The sequence below is a fragment of the Oreochromis niloticus genome, linkage group LG6 (genome assembly GCF_001858045.2).
Source record: "Oreochromis niloticus isolate F11D_XX linkage group LG6, O_niloticus_UMD_NMBU, whole genome shotgun sequence".
NCBI classification, from domain to species: domain Eukaryota; kingdom Metazoa; phylum Chordata; class Actinopteri; order Cichliformes; family Cichlidae; genus Oreochromis; species Oreochromis niloticus.
Window position 1 is genome coordinate 25,366,960 of NC_031971.2, and position 12,310 is coordinate 25,379,269.

A 12,310-nucleotide genomic window follows, 5' to 3' on the forward strand; every position below is an offset into this window, starting at 1 on the left:
GGTTTGTTGGTTGTGTGGTTGGAGCATGTGACGAGTCCAGGTAGTGGCTCTCAGGAGCAGTCGCTGAGCAGCTCATAAAAAGCTATAGCCTGAAGGAGAGCATCACAGAGTTCCTCCCCTCCTCTTCTGCTGCCCATCTGGAAGGAATTCCTGTACTTCACCAGCAGATCCTGGGGAAAGTTTATCCTGGGAAGCTTCTGCGTCACCGACTCTGTCATCAGCTGTCGAACTGTCTGCGCCCCGCTTGTTCGAGACTCACCCACCATCAGTCCAAAGTGGCGCCCTACAGCAGTCCTCATCATGTTAAGAACCCTGTAAAGGAAAGGAGAGAATTTCTGGGTCAAGTTTCTGCATGCATGTTCGCTTGGTGCAGGATTACAGATGTGACCAGCCAAAGTTCAAACCAAATAGTTTTGATATCTTCTTTTACCTCACCTGGGAGGAATGTTGGATTCTGCTGGGGAATTTTTGGGCTCCAGCAAAGCAAAAAGCATGGCCTCCACAGCCCTCATGTGTGCCATGATGGGGAACAGAGCTGTGTTTTGGACTGAAATGGAAGATTTCTCTATTATGTAGAAATCTGCTGATGGCAGGAGGGCCACAACTGAAGACACCTGTTGGCATCACAGATAATTAATGAATTATGTTACAGAAACAAAGTTCCAAAACACATGACTGTTAATCTACATTAACGTTCTCATTTAGCTAGACTTTGACTACAAATAGTATGCTCTACATAAGTACTTACATCATGCAAATAAGCAGAAGCCATGTAAGTTCCCCTCAGGAAATTCGGACAGTCCACCTGTTGCCAGTCCAGTACAGTCATTCCACGGTCCACGTGTGCCCAGGCAATTTTATTAGTCCCACATATGAGTGACACTATGGAACTGGCATCCTGCATTGGCAAACACAGAATCATGATTAGAGAGCATTATCGTGCTCTTTCTTTTCATAGTTAATATTTTCTTTTAACAGCTCAAGGTTATGAAGTAGACAGTAAACCTATCACAGCAAAGTCCATCACCAGCTATCCAACATCCTGTGATATTTGATTTTTACAATATCATGTGTAGGCTTTTCCCTGCATAAATGTTGGCCCCAAAGATTTAAACTTCTGCCAAAGGAAAATCAATGGGACTATGATTACATTTGTTTATGTGGGGTTTAATGTACTCAAGCATGAAAATTTTTTATCACATGGTTACAAAAAAAAAAAAAAGCAGGGAGACTTCTAAGCAGGGTAGCAGATTGTTAGTCTTGTACAGTACACATGCGTACCAACCTATGTGCATATCATGTGCAAAAGCCTACTTTGAGTCAGGACGAACCCACTTATGTGGTTCATAATTCTCATAGATCATGTAATTATATATCAAAAGGAACATCTGTGTCATCCAAAATATGGGCACTGTTGAGAGATGATGGCTTATCAACAAATAAAACAAGATTAACGCCAAACAATAAATAAATTAAAAAAAAATCCTAGAATTGCCCGTGATCACAAAGACCAATGTGGATATTTCAAACACAGATGTGTCAAATAGTGATTGTCTGCCAAGAAGTGATTTCTGTTATTTGCCAAATAATGATTCAATTCAATTCAATTGTATTTATATACCACCAAATCAGAATAAGATGCCTCAAGGTGATTTATTTTGTAAGGTAAAACAGCTAAAATAATACAAAGAAAACAAATCCCCAACAATCATATGACCCCCCCCCCCAAATCAAGCAAGGGCTTTGGTGACAGTGGGAAGGAAAAACTCCCTTTTAACAGGAAGAAACCTCTGGCAGGACCAAGCAACCTCCAGGGTATTTAGTAAAAAGTAAGTATTTAGTATTTAAACTGTTACATATGACTTGTGGGCTTTTAATCTCCCAAACATCCCTCTCATGGATGGTATCATTTAAAGCCAGAAAGCAGAACGGTTCTGTCCCAAGGTAGAAGCAACAGTCAGTTTTTAGCAAAGTGACCTTTTATTACTGGATGTAAAAATTCAACTCTCATTGACAATAAGAATGTCTTTTTCAAGAGAGATGTGGCCAAGAGGACAGCAGAAATCGCAACAAATATAAAGCAGTTCTATAAAAATATTTTAAGTGGCCAAAAGAGACTACAATGATTGTAACGTAGAGCAGAGAGTAGGAACAATAACATAGTCATAAAGATACTTGCTAAACAAGTAATTATTTTATATGTAACCCCTGTTGACTACAGCCGATTTACCAACATAACCAAAGATATTAGACATTAAAAAAAAAACCCAAAACAAAAAAACCCACACACCGGAAATCACCTGTTAACACAAAAAGCTCACCTCTAACCAAGACTTGTCGACCTCTGGCCTGATGAACTTGGCCAGCTGTATCCTCACTTTCCTCTCCTTCTTAACCGTCGGGTTGAGAATGGAGTTGAAGACAATGACAGCACTTTTGTGCTTTAGCAGTGGAACATTCACCACACTTTCCAGAGTTTTAAAGGGTCCGTTTTTAGTCCTGTACTCCACAATGTTAAGGGACTTGCGGCCTCGCAGCAGCTTTATCCCGGCCAGCTCTCCCGGCGTGGCGGTGTTGAGGAGCTGGAGGATAGCGTCTCGCTGCTCTGGGGTGTAGCAGGTGTCCAGCGTTCTGCTCGCGTCGTCCTTGCAGGGTTCATTACTGGAGGACAGATTAACGTTAAGGGTCTCAAAGCTCGCCACGGGAACCCGGCTTCTCCAGCAGCATGTGCACTGAAGGTACCGCAGCTCCAGCTCAGGGAGGGAGCCGTGCTGAGGGCGGCAAAACAAACCGGACTGTCCCGCATACTGAGCTGGAAACACAACGGGGAAACGTGTTCAATCTTAGTCTAACGTTTAAGGTGTTAAATTTTACAATACGAGTGTGGAGCTCAGTCAAAGTTACTTAAGGTAGACCTGTTAATGAACATTTAAGACTATAAAAGAAGATGCAACTTCTAAAGGCTTAAAATTAAACGACATTTCACAACTGGCGATACTAGCTAGTGACATATGTACATTAAAAATTCTTACTTCTTTTGACCAGCGACGACAAAACTCGCCTGGCGACCCACATTATCGTTACTTGAAGTTAAAATGAATATTTGATGGTTTTGCTCGCCGGCATAATGCAGGTGGAACAACTTTGCCCTCTGATTGTTTGGTGTCCAACGGTTTTAACTGGTCGGTGTAGCACAAGAACAACACTTTAAATGGTTCCGGAATGCTGCTTAATCCCTCCCTGGCATATACTCGATGTATCGGACGTCGTAGAGATAAAGACAAAAATAAAGAATTAGATAATTAAACAAAATAATTAAATAATAACATCATAAATAATAATAATAACTGATAAATAACAGAATGCTTATTCGTCCACTCCCGAGCTGGGTTAATTAATTTTTTAATGTTTAATACATAATGATAGACTATCTTTTTTCGACTGCTGCATTTAGGGGTGAAGGTCTCCAAACCACACATTATAGCCTAAACCTCCCCTTTCACTCTTGCTGGTATCCTTCTGTTGCAAATTGCCACTGACACTCATCTCCACCCACTCCACCCTGCCTCCACTCTTTTCTTTATTCCTCTTGTGGACTGTCCAGTGCTTTAGATGGTTTACCTCAGGTACTTAAACTCATCTTCCTTCAATACCTTTACTCTTTGCAGCTTCACTGTTACACTTCTGTCCGTCTCATTCACAAGTATGTACTCTGTATTGCTGCTACTGTTTTAATTCCTCTTCTCTCCTGTGCATTCTTCCACCTCTCCAGGCTCTCTTCCACCTGCTTCTTGCTCTCACTACAGATCACAATATTGTCTCCAAACATCGTAGTGCACAGACACTCCTGCCTCACCTCATCTGCCAACCTGTCCATCATCAATGCAAACAAGAAGGGACTCAGAGCTGATCCCTGATGTAATCCCACCCCCATCTTTTACCCATCTGTCACTCATGCTGAAACACCTCACCACTGTCTCACTGTTCTCATAGGTCCTGCACCACCTGCAAATACTTACTCATACTCAGCCACTTGTGACTTCCTCATCCAGTACCACAGTTTCCCCCTTGGCACCCTATCATATGCTTTCTCTAAATCCATAAAGACACCGTGCAACTCCTTGTGACCTCTATACTTCTTCATACTGTTGCCCTCTGATCGGCACCTCTCTCAGTAATCTAGCTTCAACAACTCTTTCCCAAATCCCAAATTCATCTACAAATCTGAAGGTTGGTGGTTTGATCCCTGCCTACTCCAGTCTGAATGCCCTATATCCTTGGGCAAGACACTAACACCAAGTTGCTCTCCGATGCATCCATCAAAGTGTGAATGTGTGTGAACATTAGAAAGCACTTCAGCATAGAAAAAATGCTTGTATGAATGGGTGGATGAGGCATGTTGTATAAAGAGTAGAGTAGAAATGTGCTCCATAATAACCAGTCCATTTACCGTTTTCCATTACTGCTGTATTTTCCCAGTCATCTGCTAACTCTTCCTTACCACCCAGAGCCCGTCTCAACTCTTCCCTGAAATCTGTGCAACATTTTTCCTTCTTCAGTTTCCACCATTGAATCCATTTCTCTGCACATAAACAGTATAGAAAGTAGACGTTCGATTCTAAATCTGAATGGACACAAAAGTCGTCAGACAGTCACTAAGTAAGAACGTTCATCTGTACTGAATCTATGTGAACAGTTTTTTTTGTTCCAGCTAGCTTAAAATAAACTCTATTCAGTGTTACTACTTTGCTCTAGTTTAATTTAACTGGTTTAAGCAGAACTATGCAGAAGCTATAGAGTTATAAACCAAACAAACACATTTTTCCCAAGTGTGTGTAATAAAGCTTTCTTTGTTTTTTTCCAGCCAACTTCTGTGGAGGAAACAATTAAAGGAAATAGTTCTTTTTAAGGTCCCAACAGGGGAGTCTTGGACCACAGATCTTGGACTGAATTTTCCACAGAGAGACACCGTTCTTCTAACTTTCATGTTCAGAGTGGGTTCAGACAGCTGTTGTTGTTTAAGCAGTTGTTACCTTATGCATTTGTCCCTATGTGCATTTGTCAGGTTGTCAACACGCAGTGCTGAAGACACGTACTGCAGCGGAAACTGCAACAAAAAGCATTTGTCACCACAAAAATTCAAAATAATTTTACAGTTGTGCAGCTGGGGCCAAAATGTAGGTGGAGTTTGAAGAGTCCTGAGTCAAGGTCATAAAATGTAAGCGGGCTAGTTGACACACAGACTTTTCTCACCTTATTCCTCTGTTTCAATGGGGGGTTTGTAATTTTTAAATTAATAGTGCAAAATCCCCCTTTTCTTTATCTGCTGTATGAACACAGTTGACGATTTATTTTGGCACACCAGATACATCTTATAGCCATTTTATTAATATAGTGGCAACTCCCAAAGGAGGTATTTTTATCCGATGTGTAAAAGTATATTTTTAAAGCAAATGAATGCCACTCGTGACACCAGCAGCAGTTAAATTTAGATGTATGACAAAAGTCTGGCTGTAAGTTTGCAACAATTTGTAAAACTGGCACATAAGCATTGAGCTATTCTGGAAACTTCCCTCCTTTTTCTTGCTGCTGCTGCTGCTGACCTTAACTTTAAAAACAAAACTATCGGTCTCACAGCTTTTGAGCAGCGACAAGCCTAGCAGCCTAATACTGTAAGTCAATCACCCAGTAACTGAGTGACTTATGTTTCACTTCCTTTCTCTGTTATTTCTGGATATATGTGTTTGTGTGCAGAACAATAAACTTCATGATGCTGCATTGCTAAGAGGAAATACTGGCCCACTGGCCACTGAGATGTTTGTACCTGCTACAGGGCAGAATAGCTCTGTACTGTGAAGTGTGTAGAGTCAATATGGAGTCACTACCTAGTAGATGTTTTGTTGGGATTTGACCGTCAGCCCGAGAGAAGCAGACGTCCTTCATCGATGGCCACTTCTGAAAGAAATAACAAAATTCTCCTTGATTTGGTGCAACAGCCGGGTAACAACTTGTGTGCTGACTGTGGAGCTCCTGGTAAGTACACCTCAACAGACTCAGGTTTAATTTATAGATTAGCACTGATAGATTTTTATTTATTTATATACTTTTTTTTAAAACTTTCTCTTTAGAGAACATTTTTTACCTTATTTCACTGCGTAACAAGTGGTAATAGACAGCCCATCTGACTGAGTCATGTGCTTTATTTAGTTAACAATATTGTGTCCAAAATATTATTTTATAACCAAGTAAAACTGTAATAAACTCTCAGAAAGGGAAGAGAAAACTGCTGTATAGGGTGGTATGACCTTATTGTTCCTCCTTTTTTCCACCACTTTTCACCTTCACTGTAACAGGACAGTTAATACAGTGTGTACCTATGTGAAAGGAAGACAGAGGTAGTAGCGTAAAAGACAAACAGTGCTTTATACGCTTATTCTTTTGCCTGTTTATCGACTTTATAATTGTGCAGAAAAGAAACACTGATTTTCGCTTTATAATCTTTGTATGTTATGGTCACTAGGCAGTTCATATAACTAGGTTTTGTTTTGGTTTTTTGCACTGTACTTAGTTCCTTCTTATAAAATAAACACTGTGATCACTTTTTGCTCACAGACCCTGACTGGGCTTCTTACACTCTCGGTGTCTTTGTGTGCCTGAACTGCTCGGGGATGCATCGTAATCTACCCGCAGTCAGCAAAGTGAAATCCATACGGCTGGATCATTGGGAAGATTCACTTGTAGAGGTATTGATTATTAGCATGAATTCATATGATTAATTATTTATTTATGTTCTGTTAAATTTAGACATTTTTCTTTTATTATATAAAGGGTATTAGATACCTTTAGATTTCTTTGATTTTTCACTCCCTCCAGTTCCCTCTGTTATCACACTGTTGCCTCCAGATTTGCATTTCATTCTTCATTTTAAAATAAATTATTTTAATTAGAGTGTGTTCATCATGTAAACAATATTATCTTGCTATAACCTTTATTTTTAACTCTCACATTATGCGGTTTCAGTTCATGCAAGAGAAGGGAAATTCTGCTGCCAAAGCTATTTTTGAGAAGTGTGTCCCAGTCTTTTTCTACCAACCACAGCAGAAAGATTGCGTGTAAGTGACTTTCACTGCATTTGGCACCCATTCATTTCATTAACTCAACGGAAGTGGGAAGTAAAGACAACAAACGGTCCGTTTAGTGAATGGGAGTGGAGTAGTCATGTTTATCAGGTAGAAAGAGGAACGGTAGAGAAGTGTAAAGGCTCGGTGGATCAGTGACAGCTCTACACATTTTCACTGACTTGTTTGTTTTCAGCGTTCTTAAGGATCAGTGGATCCGTGCCAAGTACGAAAGACGGGAATTCACGGGAGAAAACATCTACTTTCAAAAAGTGTACAGTGCAGGTAACTATCCTAGCAATATTTTTAATTAAAAAAAAAAAACAACCTTCCCCCGTCAACCAAACCTTGACAACTCAGCATTTGTTTTCCCAACAAAGTCTAACCTGCAGTTTTTTTGCTTCACCTCTTTGAACTGTTTGATACTCCAGAACTGTTTGAGGCAACACTATGGAAGAAAGGCAAAGAAAGCAAGCAGTTCCTTAAAAGCACCTTCCTGCTCTCACAGAAAGACTTCACCCTCAGATACTTCATCAAAGAGGATGTGAGCAGTTCTTCAGTCATAAGACCATTTAGTTTACAGCCGTATAAGCATTCTTCAGTTGACTCCGGCCAAATACCTCTTTTTCTAATCTTCCTCAATCGTCTCATTAAAACCAAGTCCAAGGTTCCCAAAGCTGTCATCAACATGAAGGATCTGAATGCAGTCTTCCAACCAGAGAAGATTGGTCATGCTAACGGTTTGCAGATCTCCTATGTGGATGATGAACGCTCAAAGAACCTTTTTGTGTACCACGAGGACGGGCAGGTGAGGCCACCTACTTTACCACTAAATCTACTCTTAACCTGTCTTGAAACAAGGCCATTTGCAAATTCTTAATTGAATCTTGCACTTGATGTTAGATATGAGAAGAAACTATGTAATCAAGTCTTAGCCCATCTTCCCAGATGTACGCTGTATGCTCTTTTCCATCCCACATTCATAGATTTATAGCTTATTTAAGACAATTACTCTTCCTGACCAAAACCTATGTCTATGATCTCTTATAGGTGATTGTGTCTTTTTTCAATGCTATTCGGGCAACACGTTTGGCATACCTCCTGAAGAAAAACCCCACTCTTCAAGAAAAAGACGTGAGACAAACTTTCATTAGGTCATCAGCTATGTAAACCCCTTGTTGGAGTCAAATTCTTAAATATTGCCATTATTGTACTTAAATTTGTAAGTCTTAGTTCAAACTGTATGATCAAAGACATTCCTTTGTTTCTGACTCCCTCCCCAGCCTGTTGAATTGTGGGGGAGGCTGTAGTGTTTTATTATAGGCACATCCTAGGTGAAGGTTCTGTTTTCTTGTTTAGTAAACTTCCTGTCTTTATGACCCTTTGGTGAGCAGGAGGTCACACAAACACCCCCACAAACACAAACACACAGACTCACGGGCACCTATACACACACACACACATTCTCACACATGGATACACACACACACACACACACACACACACACACACACACACACACAGTGTTTTAACCTTTTGTGACCATAGGGGGCTTTTACAATGGGTGGTGCTTGTATTCTCAGAATAAAAGGCTGCAAGGAAGGCTGTTTATTTGAAGTTGGCTAGGAAACAGGTGAGGAGCGTTCAGACCCAAGAGCCTGGTTCCGACCAGCCTCCCTTGCTAGCAAGTGAAACCCGGTTCCGTCATTGTCTTGCTTTCTTCACGAGTGATGAGTCTCTGAACTAGCGGGTCTGCTGAAGCGAAGACCCAACACCCCTCTTACTTCAGGCTAGTGATGTCTATCCTCAAAACGCCACTAAGTAAAATTATACAACCTCAAAGTCATACCTCATACATCAAACGTTTTCTGCAATTAACTATATAGAACTTTGCAATTTAATGGTTTTCTGTTCAAGAAAGTGTGCAGAGGTTTCAAGGCCTCGACCGAAGCCTTGATTAATGTTCTTTTTAAAGTTTCCGCTAATGTCTGCAAGTCTTTGTTACTAATGCCGCAGCTTTTGCCCAGTGATTGTTTTAAAATGACCTTTCACACCCAAGAAAGTTGCTGCTGAACCACAAGTCTTCTGTTTTTAGTACCACGGTTTTTTTATTTTTTATTTTTCTCTTGGCATTTGAGAAAGCTCCTTTGTCTTTATTGTACTTAATATCCACTTTAAAACTAGCACAGGCCGGATTTATACACTTAGGTCCATAAATATTTGGACAATGAATTTGTTTTTGCCTCTGTACACCACAACCATGAATCTACAACCAAACAGTCAGGATATGATAGAAGTGCAGACCCCTAGCTTTATTTTAATTGGTGTAGCAAAATTTTTTAGTATGAACTGTTTAGGAATCACAGCCATTTTTATACATAGTCTTTTCAAATGCTCAAAAGTAATTGGGCAATTGACTGAAGAGCAGTTACATGGCTTGGCGAGGCCTTGTTATTCCATGAAAAAATATATCAGATGAAACATGATGCTACTCGCAACAGTTAAATTCAGTATTAATTTGGGTTTGTTCTCTCCTTATATAAACACATTACATTTATTGTGCAAACCCACACAACGTCAGCACGGTTGAATCATTTTGGTTGCGAGCTGCTGCTGTTGTTCAGCTCATATTTGTTTGTGTTTCTTTGCACAGTTAAAACATCAGCTAACACCACATTGCCTGAAGGAGGGATACATGGAGAAAACTGGTCCGACGGTCTGTGAACTATCCGAAATTTTTAACTGGATTTACTGGGTCTACTTATTTTTAGTTTAACTGCCTGGCTAATTGGATTGGTGTGTTTATATGTGTTTTCAGCAACGGGAGCCATTCAAGAAGCGCTGGTTCACGCTGTGCTCAATGAACAGAAAGCTTCTATACTTTAAATCTCCACTGGTAATGAACAGAGATGAAGAACAGAGATCTTTGTGTTGCTCATATCTTTGTGAAAATGAACTACTTAAATAAATAAATGACTCCAGAAAATAAAAACATAAAAATTTGCAATTTTTTTCTTTTAATTGGAGATATTAAGAAGTTATTCTAATGCTCATAAAATACAATGAATAATCATAATAATCCTATTTAGTTGTACCTTGTTTTTACACTGTTAGGATGCTACAGAGCGGGGGGCTGTCTTCATCGGCACAGAGAGCCACGGATACTCTGTTTCAGAAATCACCAGCCGCAACTCGAGGGGAAGCCGGTGGCACTGCGGGATCTCACTGGTGACTCCGGATAGGCAGTTTGTTTTTATGTGTGAGCAGGAGCAGGAACAGAGAGAGTGGATAATGGCTTTCAGAAAGGTCATCTCTCAACCCATGACACCAGAAGACTACGCTAGTAGGAATTTGTTGTCCCATGTGTTGTTAAAATCCATCCACTTTGCTCCTTTGGTTGTGAAGCATTCCTAATTCTTTCTCTCTTTGATATTCAGATGAGGCCAACCTGAGGAGAGGAAAATGACTCGTTTCATTTTTTGCAAGGAAATTAAAACACCGTTTGGGGACAGAACAGACCTGAAGCTTTTCTCCACAAAGATGCGCCTGAACCTGTCAGTGTGGCTAGAAACATAATGACAGACAGGACCACAGACCGACTAAGACGCTTACTGTCTACAATGTGGAGAAGCTACAGTCACCGCAGAGACTTTGTTTCTCTGTAACATCCATGCACATTAAAAGCAGTGTCTCCTGATTTTGATGCACTTTTGTTGAAATTAATGGCAGCGTTCTTTTGTAATACATTATAAAGTCACTGAAAACAGACATTGTATTTATTAATATAAAGACTGAAATGGCTATTTTGTAAATATTTTGTTATCTTTGATGTACTTAGATACTTTTTTGTTTTTGTAGCTGTCTGTGAATTTCTTATACTCATAATTTAAATAAACTTGATAAATAACTGCTTTCTTTTTTTTTTTGTTAACCAGTTGTTGGGGAACATGCTGGCTTTCTTCCTCATCAGTAACATATGTGCAGCTGGGCATTATATCAGGCATATGTGCCTCTATTGAGATGTTTTGATTATAAGTAGCGGGTTCCATCAGGGCCCACCAAGATCAGATGGAAATACCACAAGAACCACCAGGCCCACATATCACTATTTATCAATTACTTTACAGTAATTTAGCTGTTTGCCTTAAAAAATTACTTACTTTATACTCCATCTCTTATTAAAAGCGCTTTTAATAGTATTATTATTTTGTGTGAACATTTCAATAAAAGTTTGATTCTTCCATACACAATGCACAAGGATATGCTAAAGGCTTAATGAAAGTGTACCAGAAAATCTTCTGTTTTGACAGTTTTGCAGTACAGAGAAGCTTTAATAGGCTACCAAAAGTAGATGTATAGTGCTGTGTGAAAGTCCTGACCCACCCCAAGGAGCCAGACTTTCTTTTTTGTGGTCTTGAGCAATATTGTTCTCCAGACTTTTTGAAGTTTTTCTTCGGACATTGGCTGCTTTTTCACTCATGTTCAGTCAGCTGCTTGTACCTGACAAATTAACAAAGAAACCATTTTAAATTGTATCTTTAGGCACTTCATTACTAGCAGCGTTTAAGAAAAACACATCATTTGTTCTCATTTCTCTGGTTGGGTTTGTGAAAAATGCCAAAGTTAACACAGTTTGACGGACATAAAATTGTCTCCAAAAAGTTGATTCTGTTCATCTGGACGTAGCATTTTCAGTAGGAGAAACGTTTCATCACTCATCCAAGTGACTTCTTCAGTCTCAGCTGACTGAAGGTTTCCTCAATCTTATAAACAGTAAATTTGCATAATGACTTATGCTTGATGAGGTAGCAGTCTATTTCATAGTCTCTGTGTGTGTGTGTGTGTGTGTGTGTAAGAAAAGAAACAACTCAATCTCCTTAACATAAATCCTATTCTGTCTATGTATTACGTCAGTATGGCCGCTTGAGTTAAAAAAGAAAAACAAACCATAACCGCCACTCTTTTAATATCTCAGACTTGCACGTGCTGCTTTTTCCTTGCCTCCAGATAGCGCCTTTTGACAGAAATTCAAAGCTAGAGGAAAAAGTAAGCTCGCTCACTCCGCTCCAGTTTCCCAGTACTAAAAAAAAATATCGTTCACACCTGTCTTAATTCAAACCCGCAGATTAATGCCGCACTTCTTGGTCAAGTACATGGGGGATAGTTTTGTTTTTATTTTTTTACATGACTTT

The 12,310-nt window shown here is 39.7% G+C and overlaps 2 protein-coding genes across 3 annotated transcripts; one reads left to right on the forward strand and one right to left on the reverse strand.

The window, feature by feature from the left end:
- Nucleotides 1-2: 2 nt before the first annotated feature.
- On the reverse strand, nt 3-3,192 carry tefm (transcription elongation factor, mitochondrial). The gene is made up of 5 exons (XM_003447942.5): nt 3,033-3,192; nt 2,322-2,812; nt 749-898; nt 436-614; nt 3-312 (listed from the first exon to the last, which is right to left on the reverse strand). Exons 1-5 carry the CDS (start codon nt 3,073-3,075, stop codon nt 51-53), a joined length of 1,125 nt encoding a protein of 374 aa, XP_003447990.1. The 5' UTR covers nt 3,076-3,192; the 3' UTR covers nt 3-50.
- Nucleotides 3,193-3,313: 121 nt separating this feature from the next.
- On the forward strand, nt 3,314-11,026 carry LOC100693530 (arf-GAP with dual PH domain-containing protein 1). 2 transcript variants are annotated; one of them, XM_005469949.3, is made up of 12 exons: nt 3,314-5,218; nt 5,755-6,033; nt 6,613-6,743; nt 7,021-7,112; nt 7,315-7,403; nt 7,550-7,662; nt 7,780-7,926; nt 8,169-8,252; nt 9,772-9,834; nt 9,937-10,014; nt 10,233-10,461; nt 10,556-11,026. In XM_005469949.3, exons 2-12 carry the CDS (start codon nt 5,946-5,948, stop codon nt 10,582-10,584), a joined length of 1,143 nt encoding a protein of 380 aa, XP_005470006.1. In that variant the 5' UTR covers nt 3,314-5,218; nt 5,755-5,945; the 3' UTR covers nt 10,585-11,026. The 2 variants fall into 2 exon arrangements, with proteins under 2 accessions (XP_005470006.1, XP_003447991.1); XM_003447943.4 differs by having other exon boundaries at nt 3,314-6,033.
- Nucleotides 11,027-12,310: the final 1,284 nt, after the last annotated feature.

Bases quoted from the DNA above. Each gene is read 5' to 3' on its own strand.
- tefm (XM_003447942.5), bottom strand. From the start codon at position 3,075: ATGTGGGTCGCCAGGCGAGTTTTGTCGTCGCTGGTCAAAAGAA. The intron at 615-748 runs GTAAGTACTTAT...TGATGCCAACAG, and splicing joins CTTCTGCTTATTTGCATGAT to GTGTCTTCAGTTGTGGCCCT. The intron at 313-435 runs GTGAGGTAAAAG...TTTCCTTTACAG, and splicing joins GAATCCAACATTCCTCCCAG to GGTTCTTAACATGATGAGGA.
- LOC100693530 (XM_003447943.4), top strand. From the start codon at position 5,946: ATGGCCACTTCTGAAAGAAATAACAAAATTCTCCTTGATTTGGTGCAA. The intron at 9,835-9,936 runs GTCTGTGAACTA...ATGTGTTTTCAG, and splicing joins TGGAGAAAACTGGTCCGACG to CAACGGGAGCCATTCAAGAA. The intron at 10,462-10,555 runs GTAGGAATTTGT...TTTGATATTCAG, and splicing joins GACACCAGAAGACTACGCTA to ATGAGGCCAACCTGAGGAGA.